At 37.9% G+C, this 24,561-nt stretch overlaps 1 protein-coding gene across 6 annotated transcripts in view; it reads left to right on the top strand.

The window, feature by feature from the left end:
* gatad2b (GATA zinc finger domain containing 2B) overlaps positions 1 to 24,561 on the top strand; it is a 277,061-nt gene that overhangs the window by 200,886 nt on the left and 51,614 nt on the right. For all 6 annotated transcript variants that reach the window (XM_039752811.1, XM_039752806.1, XM_039752827.1 and 3 more), the window contains exon 6: positions 20,737 to 20,907. In XM_039752811.1, coding sequence (XP_039608745.1) covers positions 20,737 to 20,907 — 171 coding nt within the window. The remainder of the gene's footprint in view (positions 1 to 20,736; positions 20,908 to 24,561) is intronic.

Below are 24,561 nucleotides of genomic sequence, written 5' to 3'. Positions count from 1 at the left end.
AGTTGGGCAGGTTTCATTTCGAAATTCTACACATAAGGGTCATAACTGGAAGCTATTTTTCCCCATATAATGTAATGGAGTCTTGAGTTGGATGATGGCGGGGTGTTTCGTGTGACATCATCACGCCTCCTACGTAAGTACGTAGAGCACAAGGAAGAACTCCAAACAGCGATCAGCACAAAGCGCCATTTCACAATTGAGAAGGCAGAAAAACATTATGAAGCAAATGATGCATACAAGCATATTCATAAGTACAGCTACTGCGGAAACAAAGCACGGCGTGAACCGTAAGTTTATATTAAATTAAGTTCATAGGCTACCACTAGCGTTTGTAATTTAGTGCCTGCCCATATAAGGCCGTCCATCAGCGGCAATCCAATACAAACACTGCCGGTAAATATTCACGTGTGAAGGACTGTGCTTATGCAGAGGAAGATGAGATGGTCAGGGTGGTGTTTGGCACAAACTCATTGAAACTGCGAGAGAAACTTTTAAGTGCCGGGTCTTAGCTGACATTACACGAGATGGCACCAGTACAGCTGGGAACCTTCGATGCAAGAACACCAAGCGGCTCCGTGGAACTGGCGCAGTGCACAGACAAAAGCAACAGTTCCAAAGAGTGCTGAACAAAACCGAATTACACAATTGAGAAGGCAGCAAAAAAATATGAAGCGTCTTATACATAGAATCATATTCATAAGTGCAGCTACTGCGGAAACAAAGCACACGGTGGAAAAAGTGAATGTCCTGCTAAAGGAAGACAGTGTAAAAAAAAACCCGTGCATGCAGTTTGTCACATCACAGATAAAAGGAAGACGAGCTGTTTATTGATGCAGTAAGGAACTAATCGATGAATGAAACCTCTTATCTTTACAACGATTGACAAACACGGAATGTAACTTGAACACATCCTACAAATACGAGCCTGATTGAAAGAAATAATGATAATCAAATCCTTGATGACAGCAACATTCAATAACACTCACAAAACAATTACTGTATATTGACAATCATGTTACGTTATTTTTAAAATGTTCCCTTTTCTTTTTCATAACTTCTACTTCTCCACTGCGATACACGGGTATATATATAAATGTATATATATACCCGATCTACAATACATACTTTAGCATAGACAAGCCACACGCTGTGGCTAATTGTAGAGTCTTAAGCCTCTAACGCCGACATTGAGGTTCGATTCCCGAGAGGGGTATACTGACTATGTACGCTGCTACCGATTCATTTTACCTTCGATCTCCTTGGTTTGGGACGTATGAAAAATATTAGGTTAACGCAGAATCATGTTACGTTATTTTTAAAATTTTCCCTTTCTTAGCACAAGCACAGCTGAGAAGCTTCGATGCATGTACTCCATAACGCGTTAAAAATAACGCATTTAATCACACTTTCAATTCCAAGCAAACGGAACTTTTGTCAATGCATGATTTCCTGGTACATCCATTACACTGATGCACACATCACAGCTACAAAAATGTTAGAGTCGGAATAAAGCGCGTTCCTACGACTGATCATTTCGACTTCCCGAGCGAAGCCTTGATAAAAGCATGGTTTTGTGCACACTGAAAAGCAAGCAAAATTAGATGCATTACAGAAAGCGGACTTTGTGGCTCTTACTGGGGATCATTGGACTTCCGTGACCGTTAGTAATTCTAAATACATCTAATTACAAAATGTTCAATGATCACACTGTTTTAGCCTAATGTACAAAATAATTTTGGCTAATGTTACTCAGAGTTTAAAGAGTAAGCTGGTCAAATTACCTTTTATGTTTCTGACTTATTTTTTAAGAAGAAAAACTGCACTTTATGGTGAAATTTTGGTTATTATTATTTAAAGACAATACTATTCTGAAAATGTACTTAAAGTACTTAAACTACCACTTTATTTTTAAGTCTGCCCAATTTTAACCAGGGATGATATTTTTGTTTCTGTTTTGAATTCAAATGCAGTTTAAAGGCTTTTTTTTCAGAAATTAAAACAGCTTCAGTTTACAATATTCATGTCCATGTCTATTATTTGATTCTGTAAGCCCACTAAAACCGTTTTAAATAAAAAAAACATTTGCGATTTGGGGCAAATTTACGTGTCGATTACATACGATTAATCAAGATTAATTCTTACACAGCCTCTAATTAATTGGATTAATTTTTTAATCGAGTCCCACCCCTAATATATATATATATGTAGATATATATATGTACATTTGTATATATATGTGTATATACAGTATATATGTAGATATGTATATGTTGTATATACAGTATGTATATATATATGTGTGTGTATATATGCTGTGTGTGTGTATGTATATATATATATATATATATATATATATATATATATATATATATATATATATATATATATATATGCAACACTCATATCAATGACAAAACAATTACATTAACAATCATCTTACGTTATTTTTAAAATGTTTGCTTTTCTTTTCATAACTTCTTTAACACACTACTTCTCATTTGGCTGGTATTCTGCTAGTATATATATATATATATATATATATAAAATACCAGCTTGGCAGCGGAAAAGTAAAAAGAAAAGGAAACATTTTAATAATAACGTAACATGATTGTCAATGTAATTGTTTTGTCACTATTGTGAGTGATGAGTGTTGCTGTCATATTCATATATATATATATATATATATATATATATATATATATATATATATATATCAGAATACCAGCAGCGGAAGTAGTGTGTTAAAGAAGTTATGAAAAAGAAAAGCAAACATTTTGAATATAACGTAAGATGATTGTTAATGTAATTGTTTTGTCATTGATATGAGTTTTGTTGTCATATCTATCTATTTATATATATATATACACAGACACATATATAAACATATATATACATATAAACATATATATATATATATATATACACATCTATACAATATATATATACAGTTATATATACATATACATATATATACACATACTGTATATACACACACACATATATACATACTGTATATACAACATATACATATCTACATATATACTGTATATACACATATATATACAAATCTACATATATATATCTACATATATATATATTAGGGGTGGGACTCGATTAAAAAAATTAATCCAATTAATTAGAGGCTGTGTAAGAATTAATCTTGATTAATCGTATGTAATCGACACGTAAATTTGCCCCAAATCGCAAATGTTTTTTTTTTATTTAAAACGGTTTTAGTGGGCGACAGAATCAAATAATAGACATGGACATGAATATTGTAATCTCAAGCTGTTTTAATTTCTGGAAAAAAATGCTTTTAAACTGCATTTGAATTCAAAACAGAAACAAAAATATCATCCCTGGTTAAAATTGGGCTGACTTAAAAATAAAGTGGTAGTTTAAGTACTTTAAGTACATTTTCAGAATGGTATTGTCTTTAAATAATAATAACCAAAATTTCAACATAAAGTGCAGTTTTTCTTCTTAAAAAAATAAGTCAGAAACATACAGTGGTGTGAAAAACTTTTTGCCCCCTTCCTGATTTCTTATTCTTTTGCATGTTTGTCACACAAAATGTTTCTGATCATCAAACACATTTAACCATTAGTCCAATATAACACAAGTAAACACAAAAAGCAGTTTTTAAATGATGGTTTTTATTATTTAGGGAGAAAACAAATCCAAACCTACATGGCCCTATGTGAAAAAGTAATTGCCCCCTTGTTAAAAAATAACCTAACTGTGGTGTATCACACCTGAGTTCAATTTCCGTAGCCACCCCCAGGCCTGATTACTGCCACACCTGTTTCAATCAAGAAATCACTTAAATAGGTGCTGCCAGACACAGAGAAGTAGACCAAAAGCACCTCAAAAGCTAGACATCATGCCAAGATCGAAAGAAATTCAGGAACAAATGAGAACAGAAGTAATTGAGATCTGTCAGTCTGGTAAAGGTTATAAAGCCATTTCTAAAGCTTTGGGACTCCAGCGAACCACAGTGAGAGCCATTATCCACAAATGGCAAAAACATGGAACAGTGGTGAACCTTCCCAGGAGTGGCCGGCCAACCAAAATTATCCCAAGAGCGCAGAGACGACTCATCCGAGAGGTCACAAAAGACCCCAGGACAACGTCTAAAGAACTGCAGGCCTCACTTGCCTCAATTAAGGTCAGTGTTCACGACTCCACCATAAGAAAGAGACTGGGCAAAACCGGCCTGCATGGCAGATTTCCAAGACGCAAACCACTGTTAAGCAAAAAGAACATTAGGACTCGTATCAATTTTGCTAAGAAACATCTCAATGATTGCCAAGACTTTTGGGAAAATACCTTGTGGACTGATGAGACAAAAGTTGAACTTTTGGAAGGCAAATGTCCGTTACATCTGGTGTAAAAGGAACACAGCATTTCAGAAAAAGAACATCATACCAACAGTAAAATATGGTGGTGGTAGTGTGATGGTCTGGGGTTGTTTTTTGTGCTTCAGGACCTGGAAGGCTTGCTGTGATAGATGGAACCATGAATTCTACTGTCTACCAAAAAATCCTGAAGGAGAATGTCCAGCCATCTGTTCGTCAACTCAAGCTGAAGTGATCTTGGGTGCTGCAACAGGACAATGACCCAAAAAACATCAGCAAATCCACCTCTGAATGGCTGAAGAAAAACAAAATGAAGACTTTGGAGTGGCCTAGTCAAAGTCCTGACCTGAATCCAATTGAGATGTTATGGCATGACCTTAAAAAGGCGGTTCATGCTAGAAAACCCTCAAATAAAGCTGAATTACAACAATTCTGCAAAGATGAGTGGGCCAAAATTCCTCCAGAGCGCTGTAAAAGACTCTTTGCAAGTTATCGCAAACGCTTGATTGCAGTTATTGCTGCTAAGGGTGACCCAACCAGTTATTAGGTTCAGGGGGCAATTACTTTTTCACACAGGACCATGTAGGTTTGGATTTTTTTTTCTCCCTAAATAATAAAAACCATCATTTACAAACTGCATTTTGTGTTTACTTGTGTTATATTTGACTAATGGTTAAATGTGTTTGATGATCAGAAACATTTTGTGTGACAAACATGCAAAAGAATAAGAAATCAGGAAGGGGGCAAATAGTTTTTCACACCACTGTAAAAGGTAATTTGACCAACTTAATCTTTAAACTCTGAGTAACCTCAGCCAAAATTATTTTGTACATTAGGCTAAAACAGTATGATCATTGAACATTTTGTAATTAGATGTAATTAGAATTACTAACGGTCACGGAAGTCCAATGATCCCCAGTAAGAGCCACAAAGTCCGCTTTCTGTAATGCATCTAATTTTGCTTGCTTTTTAGTGTGCACAAAACCATGCTTTTATCAAGGCTTCGCTCGGGTAGTCTTTTAAAATGAAATTTTGCTCCGATCAGTCGTAGGAACGCGCTTTATTCCGACTCTAACATTTTTGTAGCTGTGATGTGTGCATCAGTGTAATCAATGTACCAGGATATCATGCATTGACAAAAGTTCCCCTTTGCTTGGAATTGAAAGTGTGATTAAATGCATTATTTTTTTAACGCGTTATGGAGTACATGCATCGAAGCTTCTCAGCTGTGCTCGTGCTAAGAAAAGTAAACATTTTAAAAATAACGTAACATGATTCTCGTTAACCGCATATTTTTCATACGTCCCCAAACCAAAGAGATGCGAGGGTAAAATGAAACGGGAAGCGCGCGTACATACTCAGTGTATTCCTTCTCGGGAATCGAACCTCGAATGTCGGCGCTAGAGGCAAAGCCTCTACAATTGCGCCACGGCGTGTGGCTTGTCTATTTGAGAGTATGTAGATCGTGGTATATATATATATATATATATATACTGTATATATATATATTCACAGCGGTGAAGTAGTGTGTTAAAGAAGTTATGAAAAAGAAAAGGGAACATTTTAAAAATAACGTAACATGATTGTCAATATACAGTAATTGTTTTGTGAGTGTTATTGAATGTTGCTGTCATCAAGGATTTGATTATCATTATTTCTTTCAATCAGGGTCGTATTTGTAGGATGTGTTGTGTTCAAGTTACATTCCGTGTTTGTCAATCGTTGTAAAGATAAGAGGTTTCATTCATCGATTCATTTCTTACAGCATCAATAAACAGCTCGTCTTTCTCTTTATCTGAGATGTGACACACTGCGTGCACGGGTTTTTTTTTTTACACTGTCTTCGTTTAGCTGGACATTGACTTTTTCCACCGTGTTCTTTGTTTCCGCAGTAGCTGCACTTATGAATATGCTTGTATGTATCAGACGCTTCATATTTTTTTGCTGCCTTCTCAATTGTGCAATTCGTTTTTTGTTCAGCACTCTTTGGAACTGTTGCTTTTTGTCTCTGCACTGCGTCAGTTCACGTGAGCCGCTTGGTGTTCTTGCATCGAAAGTTCCCAGCTGTGCTGGTGCCATCTCGTGTGATGTCCTTGGCTGTATGTAATGTTAGTTAAGACCCGGCACTTAAAAGTTTCTCTCGCAGTTTCGCTGAGTTTGTGCCAAACACCACCCTGACCATCTCATCTTCCTCTCCATAAGCACAGTCCTTCATCCGTGAATATTTAGCGGCAGTGTTTCTATTGGATTGCCGCTGACAGACGGCCTTATATGGGCAGACACTAAATTACAAACGCCAGCGGCAGCCTGTCTATGAACTTAATTTAAACTTTAGGGTTACACCGTGCTTTGTTTCCGAAGTAGCAGCACTCATGAATATGAGTTATGGTAATGGTCCAGTTATGACCATTACGTGTAGAATTTTGAAATGAAACCTGCCCAACTTTTGTAAGTAAGCTGTAAAGAATGAGCCTGCCATATTTCAGCCTTCTACCTACACGGGAACTTGGAGAATTAGTGATGAGTCAGTCAGTGAGTGAGTCAGTCAGTCAGTGAGGGCTTTGCCTTTTATTAGTGTATATATATATATATATATATATATATATATATATATATATACAGATCTACATATACAGATCTACATATACAGTATACACACATATATATATATATACTATATATATATATATATATATATATATATATATATATATATATATATATATATATATATATATATATATATATATATATATACTGTATATATATATATATATATATATACTGTATATAGTAGCTGCTTTTGCGTAAGGTGAAGTCAGGCACAGGTAAGACGCGTGTCGAAGAAATCTCAGTCCAAAAGTTCGTTTTAAAAATATTTAGTGAAAGTTAAAGGCAAAAAATCCATACAAGAATAAAAAAAAAATAGTTACACACAAAGAATAAAGGCAAAAAAAAGGGAAAATGTATCTTCTGTAAACTTAGTTTTTCTTATAAAGCTTTGGTTACTTCTGTACTTAAAGGTTATTTATTTCTTCTTCTGTATGCTTTAAACATACGGTTCAAAACTTAGATCTTTTAATTTACGAGTTACTTTTTACTCAAAAGACCCTTAGGCCGTTGGCACTTAGATATGCGCCAGGCTCAGTACCGTGCATAAGCACAAACGTGAGCATAAAAAGAATTCTTTCAAGGACACGGTTAAAAAACCGTATGCCTCTATACCTTACACAAGGCAAGGCAAAACACTTACTAAAGAACATTGTTTACTCAAAAACTGTTAAGAAATGACAGGAAAATACCAACTCAATTCTATTCACGGGGGTTTTAGGAACCTCCCTTATTTTATGCATTATAATCTAGTAAATACTCATACATATATAGAACTAGGAAAATGGCTCTTACACATCCGGCCCCTAATTGTTTATGCTAGGACAGAAATCAATTACTTAACTTTACTTAATAAGAGCCTTCATTACTTTACCAAACTTAAAACAAACCTTAAGAAGCTTAACTTAGCTTCTACTATAAAAACACAAATATTAAGTTTAGGAAACTTTATGGCTTAAACTCTAATGTAAAAACACAAGCACTAAATTTAAAAGGCTTTAAAATTAGGCATACAAAGAAGATAAGTCATTTTAATTATTTGACGCCTCCTGGATCAGGCACAGTTTGCTCACGGGTCTGTCCAGTATACTGTTCTTGGTTTGCACGCAAACTCTTCTGACGGCACCTTTGGCATCTGGCATTGTCTTGGTGACTCGACCCATTACCCATGAATTGCAAGGTGTAGCTTTATCCACAATTAGAACGATGTCTCCTTGTTCAAGGTTTCTTTTTGGTGTAAGCCATTTTTGGCGTTCCTGAAGTATTGGCAAATACTCTTTAGTCCATCTTTTCCAAAACAAATCTGCCATGTATTGAATTTGTTTCCAGCGTCTTCTTGAGTATGATTCGTTTTTTGAAACTAGTTCAGGTAGCATATCGGGTTCAGTGTCCAATAACAATAGATGATTGGGTGTGAGCGGTTCCAGATCGTTAGGGGTGTTAGATGTCTCTGTAAGGGGTCTATTATTTAGTATTGATTCCACTTCGCACATCAGTGTATGAAGATTTTGATCATCGAGTGTTTGTTGGTTTAGTGTCAAATTTAAAATCTTTCTTATACTTCTGATTTGTCTTTCCCAAACTCCGCCTTGATGAGAGGCTGACGGTGGGTTAAAAATCCATTTGATTTCTCTTCGCATCATTTCTTTGCTGATTTTTTCGTGTTCCAAATTTTTTGTGGCTTCTCGTAGCTCTTTTTCTGCTCCAACAAAATTTGTTCCGTGATCTGAGCGCATGATTTTAACCCGGCCCCTTCTACTCTTAAACCTGAGAATCGCTTGGATATAGGAATCTGTGTCTAAATTGTGAGCAATCTCAATGTGCGCAGCTCTATTTGTTAAACAGGTGAAAATTACTCCTTACCTTTTGACTAAGCTTCGTCCTCTTTTGACAAAAAAGGGGTCCAAAATAATCAACTCCAACATTAGTGAAGGGCTTTTTGTTGGGTGCTAGGCGATCTTCTGGCAAATCTGCCATTTTTTGCTCACTAGTTTTCGCATTGTATCTTCTGCACGTAGTGCATTTCGAAATTATTTTTCTGATGGCCGCATTTGCCTGAGGTATCCAGTATTTTTGACGTAGTTCTGCTAACAAATAATTACGCCCACAATGTCTGTGTTCTTGGTGAAGGTGTCTGATTAAGAGTGTAGCGATATGCAAGTTTTTATGAACTATTGCAGGATGCTTAGCTTCCTTTGGCATAGCTGATTTGCTGAGTCTTCTTCTGACTCTTAATATTCTTTCTTGCAGGACTGGATCCAGTTTAATGATTTTACAGCTTTTCTTTACAGGCCGATTTTTACTTAGTGCTTTAACTTCTTCTGGGTAAGCTTGTACTTGACTTAGGCGAATAAGCTCATTTTCTGCTTTAGACAAGTCACCTAGAGACAGTGGCTTTAGTCTCATTGTTGATTTGTATTCTTTCATATGTTTCGCGATCAGCGTCTTTTGTTTTTCTGGGCTATGTCCAGATTGGCTAACTGTATATTGAATTGCCTTTCTCTCTTCTTTCAAGCGTGTTAGCACTTCTTTAAACTTAAGGAACCAAGCTACTGTTTTCTTTAATTTATACCATTCTGAGTAGTACTCTATAATTCTTTTTACCAGTTCAGTTTTTTCCTCTACACATGCAAAATTTGCTACACACCTTTTGATTTCCGGATCGTCGCTAGTAGACAAGTCCACCTTATCCAGTCTCTTAGGCCATTCGTGCTCTGGCTGTAGTAGGAAATTCGGGCTTTGTATCCACGTCTTACGTTTGATGAAGCTTTCTATTGTCGAACCTCTTGATGCCTGATCCGCAGGATTTTGCGCAGATGCGACGTACCTCCATTGCGAAGGTTGCGTGTGCTCTCTTATCACTGCGATTCTGTTGGCAAGGTTTTGTAGCGTGTACTTTCATTTGCGATGTACCTTAGTACTGTGGTGCTGTCAGTCCAAAAGATCGACTCTTGCAGGGGAATCTGCAGTTCACGTTTGAACATTTTGTCCATTTTGACTGCTATCACTGCTGCTGTAAGTTCCAACCTTGGTATAGTGACAGATTTTAATGGTGCCACTCTTGATTTCCCCATTAGAAATGAACAATGTCTCTCATTTTCTTTGTTAGTCAAAAGGTAGGAAACCGTGCCATACCCGTTTTCTGAAGCATCTCCAAAATGATGCATTTGTGCGGTCATTATTTGACCAAATCCAGGCGGTTTAAAGCACCTGACTACCATTAAAATCCACAAGTAGCTCAAATCGTCCATCCATTTTTTCCATTGCCGAACGTACTTAGCTTCCACTTCTTGATCCCAAGCATATTTTTCTTTACATAGTTCTCTTAGAATAAGCTTGGCAGGCAGTATGACTGGCGCTAGAAATCCAAGTGGGTCATATATTGAACTGACCACTGACAGAATGCCGCGTCTTGTAGCAGGCTTATCTTGCAGCTTTACCTGGAACTTGAAACTGTCAGTTTGTGTGCACCATTGAACACCCAAAGCTCTTTCAACTGGTAGCAGATCATGGCTTAAGTCCAAGTCTTTTTGATCTTTTGCCCTGTCTTCTTCAGGGATTGACAGCAAAACCGCTCTGCTATTACTTATCCATTTTGTAAGATAAAACCCTCCCTTTAAGTAAAGGGCTTTAAGATCTTTGGCCAAATTTATGGCTTGTTCTTCAGTAGCAACTGACTTTAAACAGTCGTCAACATAGAAATTATTTAGCATAGTGTTAACTGCTTCCTCTGGAGCTGTGTCCCTTGCATCCTCTGCTGTTGTTCTTAAGGCATAAGAGGCACAACTGGGCGACGAAGTAGCACCAAAAAGATGCACTGTCATTTTGTATTCCTCAAGTTCATTGTCTAGATTACCTTCGGGCCACCACAGAAAACAAAGAAGATCCATGTCTTTTTCTGGTACTTTCACTTGATAGAACATTGATTTAATGTCCGCCATGAGAGCGATTGGTTCTTCTCTGAATCTTGTAAGAACACCAATGAGTGTATTAGTTAAGTCAGGTCCTTTCAACAACTGTTCATTTAGAGAAAAACCTTGATAGGTGGCTGTACAATCAAACACTACTCTTATTTTATTTTTCTTTGGATGGTATACTCCATGATGAGGGATGTACCATATTTTTTCATTTTCAAGGGTCCGCTGTTCAGTGGGTACCTTTATGGCATAACCTTTGTCTAAAATGTCTTTCATGAACGCTTTATAATCTTCATGAAACGTCGGGAACCGTGTAAGTTTCCTTTTAAGTCCTATAGCACGTTGTTTTGCAATACAATGATTGTTTGGCACTTTAAGTGTTTCATCTTTAAAAGGCAGATTAATGCAATAGTGTCCGTTCACTAGACTTGCAGTATCTGAGGCTATGCGCATGAATTTAATGTCTTCCTGTGACATTTCCTCATTTTCTTCACAGTCGCGTTCTGGAAAGTCTAAATTGTATTGCTTGAGTATCATTTGCGCTACTTGCTTTATTGTTACACAATTGACTGAACATGTTTGCAGTCTTTCTTTTTCTTTAGGGATGTTCTCCCTTCTCACTGTTACAGAGTTCAGTGTGTACACTTTTGGTGTATCAAAAAATGTATTTTCTTCTATCCCACAGACTTGTAACTCCGTTAAGATTGTACACTTTACTAATTTCTGACTATTTACTGTGTCTCTTTCTACAGTGCTGATGTAGCTGTGAGACTTTCTTTCTGAAAGATTTAACTGCTTTTGCAGACTTTCAGTGCCAAATGTAGCTGAGCTGTCAGAGACTTTTAGATCATATGTTTCTACACATTTTTCATTCGTTTCAGACTTAACTTGAACTGGAGTCACAGCTAAGACACACTCTTTACTGGCCCCGGTATCAGAACAAGTCTCTATTGGTTCAACAGAAATATGGGCAAAAGAAATGTTTTTCTCTTCCGACATAACGTTTTCCTCTTTAGGAGGTGCGGCTGTATCGCCGGTCCCTTTTTCCTTATTCATATGCAGAATTACTGGATGTAACTGAGAGCATATGTGGCATTTAATCTTTTCTTCACAGACTTTACTAAAATGTCATTGTTTAAGGCACTTAAAGCATAAGTCTTTAGATTTCAAAAAGTCAATTTTACTTTCATAAGTTAGATTTTGAATTGCACTGCATTCGTTAAGATCGTGATTTTCATTGCAAAAAAGACAGTGCTTACCGCTTATACGTCCAGCCGTCTCCGCCGCTTTGACTGAGGTGTTTGTATCCATTTTTTCGTCCGCTGCAGAAAAGTTTGTAACAAAGCTGCTTTCTCTCAGGGCGTCTTTCAAAAGATTCTTCTCTTGGTCAGTTTTGTCCTTTTCCTTCTTGAAGGTATGGCTTTGTGGAGCTGAGCTGTATGCGGGATCTAAAGCTGATGTTGGCTGTTCGTTAAGAAAGTTCACTGGATCGGCGAGAGGTGTTCGCCTGCTCTCCGTACTTTCAATACTCTGTACTTTGCATTGCCACAGTGCTAGTAGGTCTTGAGGAGGTTTGGAGACTTTAGTAGGAAGGTTATCCTTACTTTCAAATTGTTGTCCGCTTTGTAAGTTGGGCATAATATTTATACATTCGCCAAGAAAGTTCGCAGTATCGCTCTGTCCTTCTCCGTCGTTTGGCTTTATTTGCGATCGCCCTTTCTCTTTTCTCATATAAGCATCGGCTTTCTGTAGCTGGTTTCCATAGAGACTTTCAAGTTTCTTTCTGGCCTTTTGATAACCTTCTAACGGTGACAAGTGTTTACAGTTTTTAACAATCTCGTGAGGTGAACATTTAGTAAACTGTGCCAATAGGTCCAATTTATCTTGCGGGTTCCTTGCCTCATCGATAGCTTGCTCAAATGCACTTATAAAGTACACATATTTCAAGGGATCGCTGTCAAATATTGGGATCTTTTTATGGGGTACATTAGGAGCTTGTGTCTTATACTGTTGTTCTTTCTGTTGATCGTAGCGTTTATCATAAAACGATTGTTGAAGAGGTGCTTTGTTTTGTTGCTGAGGTTTATTTTTACTTTCATTTGTATTTGTAAAGTTGTAACTGTTCGCATCTGGTTTCTGGCTCAGTCTATTTGGACTGCGATTGCACCCTTTAAGTGCTTTTAATTTCGCTTCCGATTCTGCAATAGCTGCCTATAAAGCCAATTGATCTCTTTTAGCTTTTAGCTGAGCTTCTTCAGCTTCTCTTTTAGCTTTTAGCTGAGCTTCTTCAGTTTCTCTTTTAGCTTTCAATTGAGCTTCTCCAGCTTTTCTCTGCATTTTTACCTGCATTTCTTCCAAATCTAGAGCTTGTTGCTTTCTTTGGTTTTCCGCTTTAGCCAACAGCACAGCGTGTGCTGCCTCTTGAGATCTGATGGTGCTCATAGAAGTCCCGGCTGAACTTGTACTACGTTTAGATTTTGCTGAGATTTTGGAGGCTTTGGCTGAATTCGCCGCCGAACTTATATGACTTTTACTTTGAATGGAAACCTGTGAGACACTATCTTCTGGCGACGCCGGAAAGTCATTCGTCGTTCTGTAATCCTTGAATTGGCTAGCCGAAAAGTCAGGCTGCTGGTTGAGGCTTATATTTTGACGTACTTCAAAGACCCATTCCATCGTATTTTCAGAAAATGTGCGAAAAGTTTCCATTTTAGCATCAAAGTCCTTTTGAAGCATTTTCCATATATCTTCATTGCTCTGGAGGGATAAGAGTTTGTCAATTAACCTTTTATATTCAATTCTCTGGTTAAAGAACGAGTTCTTGATGATCGATTGTATAGTTTCACAGTTATATTCATTTTTTTGAAATTCCTTCACAGCCTTCATCACACTAGATAATTGTTTGTATTTGCAGTCTATTTCAGATTGAAGTTTAGATGTTAATGAATTGGACGGCTTTATGTCATCGTCAAGATGATCTTCCATTAAAATATCCTGATCGTTGTGACTTCCACTCACACCACTGTTACTTTCAATGGGGGTTCGAAATGTTCTCTGGCTCCCGGACTCAGATGCCATGGCGTTGAAAATGCAGGCTTGCTTTCTTTTATGATCCAAGGCAATTTTAAACTTTCAGTCCTAGGTAGGTTCAGATCTTAAGCAGGTTTCAAAACTTCAGGCGGGTTTTTTAACTTTAGTGTAGCCGCTTTTGCGTAAGGTGAAGTCAGGCACGGGTAAGACGCGTGTCGAAGAAATCTCTCAGTCCAAAAGTTCGTTTTAAAAATATTTAGTGAAAGTTAAAGGCAAATAATCCATACAAGAATAAAAAGAAAAATAGTTACACACAAAGAATAAAGGCAAAAAAAAAGGGAAAATGTATCTTCTACACACGTGGACAAAATTGTTGGTACCCTTCAGTCAATGAAAGAAAAACTCAAAATGGTCACAGAAATAACTTTAATCTGACAAAAGTAATAATAAATAAAAATTCTATGAAATTTAACCAATGAAAATCAGACATTGATTTTCAACCATGCTTCAACAGAATTATTTAAAAAAATAAACTCATGAAACAGGCCTGGACAAAAATGATGGTACCCTAGAAAAGACTGAAAATAATGTGACCAAAGGGACATGTTAATCCAAGGTGTGTCCACTAATTAGCATCACAGGTGTCTACAATCTTGTAATCAGTCAGTGGACCTATATATAGGGCTCCAGGTAGTCACTGTGTTGTTTGGTGACATGGTGTGTACCACACTCAACATGGACCAGAGGAAGCGAAGGAAAGAGTTGTCTCAGGAGATTAGAAAGAAAATTATAGACAAGCATGTCAAAGGTAAAGGCTATAAGACCATCTCGAAGCAGCTTGATGTTCCTGTGACTGCAGTTGCACATATTATTCAGAAATTTAAGATCCATGGGACTGTAGCCAACCTCCCTGGACGTGGCGCGAGGAGGAAAATTGATGACAAATCAAAGAGACGGATAATACGAATGGTAACAAAAAAGCCCAGAAAAACTTCTAAAGAGATCCAAGGTGAACTTCAAGCTCAAGGAACATCAGTGTCAGATCGCACCATCCGTCGTTGTTTGAGCCAAAGTGGACTTCATGGGAGACGACCAAGGAGGACACCATTGTTGAAAACAAATCATAAAAAAGCCAGACTGGAATTTGCCAAACTACATTTGGACAAGCCACAAAGATTCTGGGAGAATGTCCTATGGACAGATGAGACAAAAATTAAACTTTTTGCCAAGGCACATCAGCTCTATGTTCACAGACTTAAAAATGAAGCATATCAAGAAAAGAACACTGTCCCTTCTGTGAAACATGGAGGAGGCTCTGTTATGTTCTGGGGCTGCTTTGCTGCATCTGGCACAGGGTGTCTTGAATCTGTGCAGGGTACAATGAAATCTCAAGACTATCAAGGGATTCTAGAGAGAAATGTGCTGGCCAGTGTCAGAAAGCTTAGTCTCAGTCGCAGGTCATGGGTCTTGCAACAGGACAATGACCCAAAACACACAGCTAAAAACACCCAAGAATGGCTAAGAGGAAAACACTGGACTGTTCTAAAGTGGCCTTCTATGAGCCCTGACCTCAATCCTATTGAGCATCTTTGGAAAGAGCTGAAACATGCCGTCTGGAAAAGGCACCCTTCAAACCTGAGACAACTGGAGCAGTTTGCTCATGAGGAGTGGGCCAAAATACCTGCTGAGAAGTGCAGAAGTCTCATTGACAGTTACAGGAATCGTTTGATTGCAGTGATTGCCTCAAAAGGTTGTGCAAAAAAATATTAAGTTAGGGGTACCATCATTTTTGTCCAGGCCTGTTTCATGAGTTTATTTTTTTTAAGTAATTCTATTGAAGCATGGTTGAAAATCAATGTCTGACTTTCATTGGTTAAATTTCATTGAATTTTTATTTATTATTACTTTTGTCAGATTAAAGTTATTTTTGTGACCATTTTGAGTTTTTCTTTCATTGACTGAAGGGTACCAACAATTTTGTCCACGTGTGTATAAACTTAGTTTTTCTTATGAAGCTTTGGTTACTTCTGTACTTAAAGGTTATTTATTTCTTCTTCTGTATGCTTTAAACATACGGTTCAAAACTTAGATCTTTTAATTTACGAGTTACTTTACACTCAAAAGACCCTTAGGCCATTGGCACTTAGATATGCGCCAGGCTCAGTACCGTGCATAAGCACATGGTCCTAAGTATTCAGACCCTTAGCTAAAATAACGAAGGAGTGGCTTCACAACAACTCTGTGACTGTTCTTGAATGGCCTGGCCAGAGCCCTGACTTAAACCCAATTGAGCATCTCTGGAGAGACCTAAAAATGGCTGTCCACCAACTTTTACCATTCAACCTGACAGAACTGGAGAGGATCTGCAAGGAGCAATGGCAGAGGATCCCCAAATCCAGGTGTGAAAAACTTGCATCTTTCCCAAGAAGACTCGTGGCTGTATTAGCTCAAAAGGGTGCTTCTACTAAATACTGAGCTAAGGGTCTGAATACTTAGGACCATGTGATATTTCAGTTATTCTTTTATAATAAATCTGCAACAATTTCAAAAATTCTTTTTTTTGTCTGTCAATATGGGGTGCTGTGTGTACATTAATGAGGGAACAAATTCATTTAAATGATTTTAGCAAATGGCTGCAATATAACAAAGAGTCAAAAATTGAAGGGGGTCTGAATACTTTCTGTACCCACTGTGTGTGTGTGTGTATATATATATATATATATATATATATATACACACTCACCTAAAGGATTATTAGGAACACCATACTAATACGGTGTTTGACTCCCTTTCGCCTTCAGAACTGCCTTAATTCTACGTGACATTGATTCAACAAGGTGCTGAAAGCATTCTTTAGAAATGTTGGCCCATATTGATAGGATAGCATCTTGCAGTTGATGGAGATTTGTGGGATGCACATAAAGGGCACGAAGCTCCCGTTCCACCACATCCCAAAGATGCTCTATTGGGTTGAGATCTGGTGACTGTGGGGGCCATTTTAGTACAGTGAACTCATTGTCATGTTCAAGAAACCAATTTGAAATGATTCGAGTTTTGTGACATGGTGCATTATCCTGCTGGAAGTAGCCATCAGAGGATGGGTACATGGTGGTCATGAAGGGATGGACATGGTCAGAAACAATGCTCAGGTAGCCCGTGGCATTTAAACAATGCCCAATTGGCACTGAGGGGCCTAAAGTTTGCCAAGAAAACGTCCCCCACACCATTACACCACCACCACCAGCCTGCACAGTGGTAACAAGGCATGATGGATACATGTTCTCGTTCTGTTTATGCCAAATTCTGACTCTACTATTTGAATGTCTCAACAGAAATCGAGACTCATCAAACCAGGCAACATTTTTCCAGTCTTCAACTGTCCAGTTTTGGTGAGCTTATGCAAATTGTAGCCTCTTTTTCCTATTTGTAGTGAGATAAGTGGTACCCGGTGGGGTCTTCTGCTGTTGTAGCCCATCCGCCTCAAGGTTGTGCGTGTTGTGGCTTCACAAATGCTTTGCTGCATACCTCGGTTGTAACGAGTGGTTATTTCAGTCAAAGTTGCTCTTCTATCAGCTTGAATCAGTCGGCCCATTCTCCTCTGACCTCTAGCATCAACAAGGTATTTTCGCCCACAGGACTGCCGCATACTGGATGTTTTTCCCTTTTCACACCATTCTTTGTAAACCCTAGAAATGGTTGTGCGTGAAAATCCCAGTAACTGAGCAGATTGTGAAATACTCAGACCGGCCCGTCTGGCACCAACAACCATGCCACGCTCAAAATTGCTTAAATCACCTTTCTTTCCCATTCTGACATTCAGTTTGGAGTTCAGGAGATTGTCTTGACCAGGACCACACCCCTAAATGCATTGAAGCAACTACCATGTGATTGGTTGATTAGATAATTGCATTAATGAGAAATTGAACAGGTGTTCCTAATAATCCTTTAGGTGAGTGTATATACTGTATATAGCAAAATCCCCGTGCTTCGCAGCAACAAAGAACTGCTTTTAAATTTTTATTAAGAAGAAAAGAAAACCTTTTTAAACTGAGGGAAAATATACCAAAAACTATCTGTTAAGGATCTCTTTGTATACCACGTTGTCAGTTCAGCAGTCCGGTTGCAATATGACCAAGCTGTGCACTGAGATTACTTTTGAGAATGCAACATATAGTTTTGTCCAGGAGGAAAGCAGTGTTGCCTCAAATCAATGGCAACCTTTTGTAGGGTGTGTCCCTGAGACTTATTAATTGCGAAGCAGAGCCTTACTGGAAATTTGAGACATTTGAATTGAAATGGGAGATCAGAGGGTATAATGATGATGCAAGGAATACATTCAGAGTGTGGCGCTCTGCTGTAGCTGCCTTCACACAGCTTCTCCGCTGCTTTATAAACGAACGCCATATAAGGCCGTCGTTTCTCCTTGCTTCGCGGTTCTGTACTGTTTTATTGTTCGTTTATTACGATTCTTATAGTTATTGTGTAGCTATTCGAGACTTACTTTACTGTTCAGGTACCCATTTCCTTTATTTAATCCGCGGCTTGTACGCTATTTTTTGTTCGTTTATTACGATTCTAGATATTTGTCGATTCCCTTCTTTAGCTGACTGCCTGCTCATATAAGACGCTCCGCTGGTTTTTTGTGAAGCAGCCTTTACACAGCTTCTCCGCTGTTTTATAACCGAACAACATATAAAGCCATCCTTTTTCCTTGCTTTGCCAAGGAAGCTGCCTTTTTATTAAATCCACGGGTTCTCCGCTGTTTTATTGTTCGTTTATTACTACGATTATTATAGTTCTTTTTATATATCACATTGTCAGTTCAGCACTCTGGTTGTAATATGATGAAGCTGCGCGAGCTCACTCTTGAGAACTCAACGTATAGTTGTCCAAGAGAAAAGCAATCTTGCCTGAAATCAATGGCAACCATTTGTTGGGTCTGTCCCTGTGACTTCTTACTTCTCATCACGAAGCAGAGCCTTACTGGAAATTGGAGGCATCTGAATTGAAATGGGAGATCAGAGGGTATAAAGGGAATGCGAGGAATACATTGAGTGTGGAGAAACTCTAGAGACAGCGTGTGTATTAACTTGTGGACTTTTCTGTGAGTATTTGGTGGCAGCATGACCAAGTTGCTTCCGCAAGACTGCGTTAGCTGTGGAGCTCAACTCAGAGCATATTCTTTTCCTACCTTGTCATTTGTGTAATGCGTTTTTTGAACAGGTTTGATGCATGGAAGTGATCACTCGTACTGCATTCAGTCAGTTCACGTGAGCTGCTCTCTTGTGTGATGTTGTGATGTCCACTGATTTATTTAATGTTAGCTAAGACCCAGCACTTAAAAGTTTCTCGCTACAGCAATTTTAACTCTGTTACAAAGTGATTCAAAGTCTCATTTATACCTCGTGTCTTCTCATTAAACTTGTATCTCGCGAATAAAGTATTCAGCATTTTTCTTCAGCCTCTTTGGGAGCTCTTCCTTCTTTTCTACGTACTGCGGTCACAGTCAGTTCACGTGATTACGTGGGAGGCGTGATGATGTCACATGCAGTTCCGACCTCCACGGCCATCGAGCTAACGTCCATTACAGTATATGGAGAAAAATAGGTTCCAGTTATGACCATTACGCGTAGAATTTCGAAATGAAACCTGCCCAACTTTTGTAAGTAAGCTGTAAGGAATGAGCCTGCCAAATTACAGCCCCTACACGGGAAGTTGGAGAATTAGTGAGTGAGTGAGTCAGTGAGGGCTTTGCCTTTTATTAGTATAGATTAACTATTTTTGTGCTTAAAAATCTTTAAAAATATATATATATATTTACATACACCTCGTATGGTCTGGATTAATTGTATTTACGTACAATCCTATGGGGGAAATTACTTCAGGTTGCGACCACAGTTTTGGAACGAATTATGGTCGTGACCCGAGGTTTCACTGTATATTGCTTTAAAAACCTAGGGAAATATGGGAGTTGAATTTTAATATAACTTTGATATGATATTTGAAGCTATTTTAACACATTAAGGCTGAATATTGATAAGATGACCATTTTAAAAAACTAAAATCTTGGTACTTTTATATCAGCTTTTCTTCCCACAGGGCAATACTCTCAGCCCCTCTATACACCATGAGCTTTCTGATATAAATTTTACTTTGACACAGGTTTGTGTACTGTAAGCATTCCAAGAAGGCAAAATCATGTTACACTAACACAGTGAAAACATCATGTGTACTGTTCTGCAAGCTTTTTTGGACAGTAGGAATTGTGTGTACTGAATCCTTAAGTTGCGTAAACTGCAAATGTTTTTGATTTTTGTGTAAATATACCAAAGGACAAAGCAATCTTAATTTTGTTAGTTTAATGAAAATATTTTAAAACATATAAAATATGTTTCAGACTGAAGAAGCTGCTTGGATGAGCAGTGAAATGTATCTACCTAACAAGAAAGAAGTCCAGCTGCCATGACTCAACTGTCAGATTAAAACATATAGTTGATCCTCCAATTAAAAAAGTATATATTTTTGTATAAGTTAGTTTTGTTTACCTGATGCTGTCTTACAGTGTCATTATCTGTTGTAACCATTTTGCCAGTTTTTTGCAGCTAGTTTTCAAGTTATATTGTCTCCATTTTGTTCCATAGGCTACAGAGTAACATTTGTTAAGAGACATGTGTGCAATATCTCATAATTAGCAATGCATTATTTATTTAACCCCTCTAGCTTTTTGTAACATCTTGAAAGCAATTTTTGTTTAGTACTACTATGTGAGTAATTCTTTTTTTGTAATTTTGTTGTTTGTTTTTTTTTTAATCTTTGGACAGAGTCATACAGTCATACGATCAGCTACCAGTACTCCTCTTCCACAAATGATGATGTCACAACGAGTGATTGCACCAAACCCTGCCCAGTTACAAGGACAGAGGATTCCTCCAAAACCAGGTCTTGTTCGATCAGCAGCCAGCAGCCTCAACACAGCAGTCACCTACCAACAAGTATGTTGTTATATTTTGAAATCCTTTATTAGCCAAGGATAAGGCCACTGTATATTCAACTCAAGTAATGCATTCACTGGTTTATGTATTGATACTTTTGTCTGTTTTTGAAATGTAACATAGCATTGAAAACCTTGTAAAATAATGTATGTGTCTAATTGGTTAACATGATAAGTTTATCAAGGATTGAAGAGTATGTGATGAGGAAAACAATAAATACACCTTCCATTTCACTAACATTTCCATTCATGTCCAATAATTTAGTATATAGTTATTTCCATTTCACTGTTATGAAGGATATTTGGAGTTGCCAGACCTGTGGTATTTTGTTAGTGTATCGTTTTTCAGTTTTTTTTCTTCTCTTTCCTACACTTTGTTTTATGCTGCATTCAGACATCTCCTTTAAATCCCTTTAAATTTTCAAGTAAATGTGTTCCAGTAAATTAACCAGTAGTTAAAATAAGCTAGTTTTTCACCAAATATGCTACTGACTAATTGGTATATAAAACCTAATGCACAGGTAGTTTAAATTCCATGTATAGGTGGGTAGGCTTCTGGCTGAAGCAGAGGTTGATACATTAGTTATTGTCCATGTTAAAACACATGGCATTGCTAAAGGATGGCTGCTAGTTTTAACTATACTTATTTAGTGAATTTTGCACTATGCTGAGGAGCATACCTGACAAGGTTGTCTTCTCTGGCGTTTGGCCTTTGCACATGCCAGTCCAGTTAAGACTGCGGTTTACTGCATGGCACAGATCTTGTTGTATGGTAGAGGGACAGAGGTTCACAGGACACTAGGCCACCTTCTGTAATAGATGGCACCTGTTCTGCAAAATAAGGTAACATTTGAACCAGAGGGCTAGCAATGTACTGGGTAGGCCTATCCATAGATTAGTCAAGGAGGGTTTTGTACAGGCTAGGTTTTACAATTTCACTTAAATGAATGGATAGGGGTAATCTATACTAATAAACGGCAAAGTCCTCACTACTCACTCACTGACTGACTGACTGACTCATCACTAATTCTCCAACTTCCCGTGTAGGTAGAAGGCTGAAATTTGGTAGGGTTATTCCTTACAGCTTCCTTACAAAAGTTGGGTAGGTTTCATATCGAAATTCTACGCGTAATGGTCATAACTGGAAGCTGTTTTTCTCCATTTACTTTAATGGAGATGAGCTTGAAACCCGTGGGGGCGGAGTTTCGTGTGACATCACGCCTTCCACGTAATCACGCAGTACATAGAAAACCAGGAAGAGGCCCAAAAAGCGCTGAAGAAAACATGCATTATATAATTGAGAAGGCAGCAAAACAATAAGAAGCGAGCGAGTGACATATACAACCATATTCATGAGTTCTGCTACTTCGGAAACAAAGCACGATGTAAACCTAAACTTTAAATTAAGTTCATAGACAGGCTGCCGCTGGCGTTTGTAATTTAGTGCCTACCCATATAAGGCCGTCCATCAGCGGCAATCCAATAGCAAACTGCCACGGGTAAATATTCACGGGTGAAGGACTGTGCTTATGCAGAGGAAGATGAGATGGTCAGGGTGGTGTTTGGCACAAACTCAGCGAAACTGCGAGAGAAAGTCTTAAGTGCCGGGACTTCGGTAACATTAGATACAGCAATGGACATAGCACGACATGGCACCAGCACAGCTGGGAAACTTTGATGCATGTACACCGAGCGGCTCACGTGAACTGACGCAGTGCACAGACAAAAGGAACAGTTCCAAAGAGCACTGAACAAAATACTGAATTACACAATTGAAAAGGCAGCAAAAAATATGAAGCGCTGATACATACAAGCATATTCATAAATGCAGCTACTGTGGAAACAAAGCACACGGTGGAAAAAGTCAATGTCCCGCTAAAGGAAGACAGTGTAAAAAAAACCCGTGCATGCAGTGTGTCGGGTCTCAGATAAAGAAGAAGACGAGCTGTTTATTGATGCAGTAAGAAACGAATCGATAAATGAAACCTGTTATCTTTACAACGATTGACAAACACGGAATGTAACTTGAACACAACACATCCTACAAATACGAACCTGATTGAAAGAAATAATGATAATCAAATCCTTGATGACAGCAACACTCAGTAAAACTCACAAAACAATTACTGTATATTGACAGTCATGTTACGCTATTTTAAAATGTTCCCTTTTCTTTTCATAGCTTCTTTAACACACTACGCTCCGCTGCGATACGCTGGGTATATATATATGTATATATATACCCGATCTACATACTCGAATAATGGATACTTTATTCGCCATCAATGATTGTTTTGGTAAAGCCATACTCAGTGTATTCATTAGATGAACGGTAAAAAGTAAGAGCGAGGAGGATGACTTATTGAGGCATGCAGGCTGTAGTGCGCGTCAACTCGATCTGAATTGCGCGATCACTTTTGAAAAAATATAACTTTTCAAGTTCTATTTAGTCCATATGTGTCAAACTCAAGGGCCGCGGGCCACATCCGGCCCGGCGTGTAATTATATCCGGCCCGCGAGATCATTTTATATACTGTATTATTGATATTAATGGCCCAGGTATATGAAGCGCTGGTAACACAATAAACTACAGATCCCATAATGCAGCTTCAGCTGCCTTGCCGAACACTTACCGCGTTAATCAAGTCTAGCTTATGATGCTGCAAGTTATTGCGAAGCTAGCTCACACGATGCTGAAGAGAAAAGTTGATTCTGAAAATAGAGCCTTTAAAAACTGATGGGAGGCTGAGTATATGTTTACTGAATCCGTGTGTCTCATTTGTGGAGCTACATTGTTGAGCTACATTTTTTTGTATGAATATGTGCTATATAAATAAATGTTGATTGATTGATTGATTAATGTGGCTGTAATTACAGAATTTAATTTAAGACGGCACTATGAGACAAAACATCAGGGTAACCTGAAAGAACTGAATGCAATGCAGAAGATACAGAAAGCAGAAGAATTAAATAAGAATCTGACACTTCAGCGGACATTTTTACCCGTGCACAATCACAAAGTGATTTCAAGTGAAGCTGCTTTTATGGGAGACACAAATGCACCAGTGCAACTTGCCCCACTTTCCCTGTTGCCAAGTAATGTTGAACTAAGTCGTCACTACGGTGTTCCCAAAATACGCACTTTGCTGATAAACTGAGCGCACTGAGTTTGCACGGCGCTTTGGTGACTTTGAAGAACAAAAAAAGTCCGTCTACATGCGGCTCGAACCTTGTGCATGTTTGGTAGCACATATCTGTGTGAGAAGCTCTTCTCAGTGATAAAGACTAACAAAACAGCACACAGGAGTCGCCTCACTGATGAGCACCTGCAATCCATCCTGAGAATCTCCACAACACAGAACCTCAAACCAAACATAAACAAACTTGTTGCCAAAAAAAGATGCCAGGCGTCCAGCTCTAAAATGACATATGAGCAAAGTCAACTGAATGATTTGATTTGTTATTGCTGAAAGGAACACATTTTATTTATATTTCCAGGTTTTATTATGCAGCATGTTCATATTTGAATTTGTATAATTTTGACAGGATATATTTTTATGGAGAGCAAAATCTTTTGGGATATTTAAAATCTAAGTTTATTTTTTATATAAAATTACATAAGAGTAAAGAAATTTGAATGTTTGTTCTTTTAACG

The sequence above is a fragment of the Polypterus senegalus genome, chromosome 1 (assembly GCF_016835505.1).
Source record: "Polypterus senegalus isolate Bchr_013 chromosome 1, ASM1683550v1, whole genome shotgun sequence".
Classification (NCBI taxonomy): Eukaryota; Metazoa; Chordata; class Cladistia; order Polypteriformes; family Polypteridae; genus Polypterus; species Polypterus senegalus.
This window is presented reverse-complemented; position numbering and strand designations above follow the sequence as displayed.